This window comes from Carlito syrichta, unplaced genomic scaffold, assembly GCF_000164805.1.
Source record: "Carlito syrichta isolate Samal-C Ts95f unplaced genomic scaffold, Tarsius_syrichta-2.0.1 Scaffold306713, whole genome shotgun sequence".
NCBI lineage: Eukaryota > Metazoa > Chordata > Mammalia > Primates > Tarsiidae > Carlito > Carlito syrichta.
The window spans coordinates 874,637-875,643 of NW_007250809.1; the positions used below are offsets into that span (position 1 = coordinate 874,637).

The 1,007-nt window shown below is 62.4% G+C and overlaps 1 protein-coding gene across 1 annotated transcript in view; it reads right to left on the minus strand.

Moving 5' to 3' along the window:
* Nucleotides 1-283: 283 nt before the first annotated feature.
* ZNF648 (zinc finger protein 648) overlaps nt 284-1,007 on the minus strand; it is a 1,676-nt gene continuing 952 nt past the window's right edge. Inside the window, 1 exon segment of the mRNA XM_008063295.1 lies at nt 284-1,007. This exon segment is cut by the window's right edge and continues 19 nt beyond it. Within this exon segment, the coding sequence (XP_008061486.1) occupies nt 284-1,007 (724 nt within the window).

Here is a 1,007-nt window from a genome sequence, read left to right on the forward strand (position 1 = left end):
ATTTCGAATTGATTGTAATCCCTCAACCCAAGGAACTGAATCCTCGATCGGCTCCCACTACTGTTTTACCCTTTTCCAATGACTTTGAGACTCAGAACAAAGGCTGGTCTGAACTCACACACCTGGGTGCTATCCCTGCCAGTACTTTCTAAACAAGTGATCATAAGTCAACGGATCACTCCTGACCCCGGGACCTGCCAGGAAAAGAGGCTGACCAGTGAGGCTGATCGGCGATACCCCGTGTGTAGGTCCACTGCTCCAAGCAGTGAGGTCAACGGTGTCTTCACTCAGAGGAGGAAGGGATGGGCTCCTTCGGGCAGATGCCGTGCTTGGCTCTGTGTCGCTGGAGGTGATTGGACCGGGTGAAGGCCTGACCGCAGTCCTCACACTGGTAGGGCCTCTCCCCGTTGTGCATCCGGATGTGCTGGGCCAACTCGGAGGCAATGCGGAAAGCTCTGCCGCACTCTGCGCAGAGGAAGCCCTTCTCCCCGGAGTGGATCCGCTGGTGCCTCTTCAGGGTGGAGGAGCGCGCGAAGGCCTGGCCACACTGCGCGCAGTGAAAGGGCCTCTCGCCGGTGTGGATGCGCTGGTGGCGCACGAGACGCGAGGGCTGCGCAAAGGCCACGCCGCAGTCCGCGCACTTGAAGGGTCTCTGGCCGGTGTGCAGCGTCTGGTGCTCGGACAGGTTGGAGGACTTGGAGAAGCACTTGCCGCACGTGGGGCAGGGGAAAGGCCGCTCGCCCGAGTGCACTCGCTGGTGCTCCACCATGCGGCTGGCCACCGCGAACTCGCGGCTGCAGGCGGGGCAGCGGAAGGGCTTGGCACCCAGGTGCGTGCGCTGGTGGCGCAGCAGCGACAGCGGCTTGTTGAATGTCAGGCCGCACTCGGCGCACGGGAAGGGCTTGTCGTTGCTGTGCATGTTGCGCTGGTGTTTGCGCAGGTCGGAGGAACGCACGAAGGCCTTCCCGCAGTCCGGACACGGGTAGGGCTTCTCGCCGGTGTGGGTG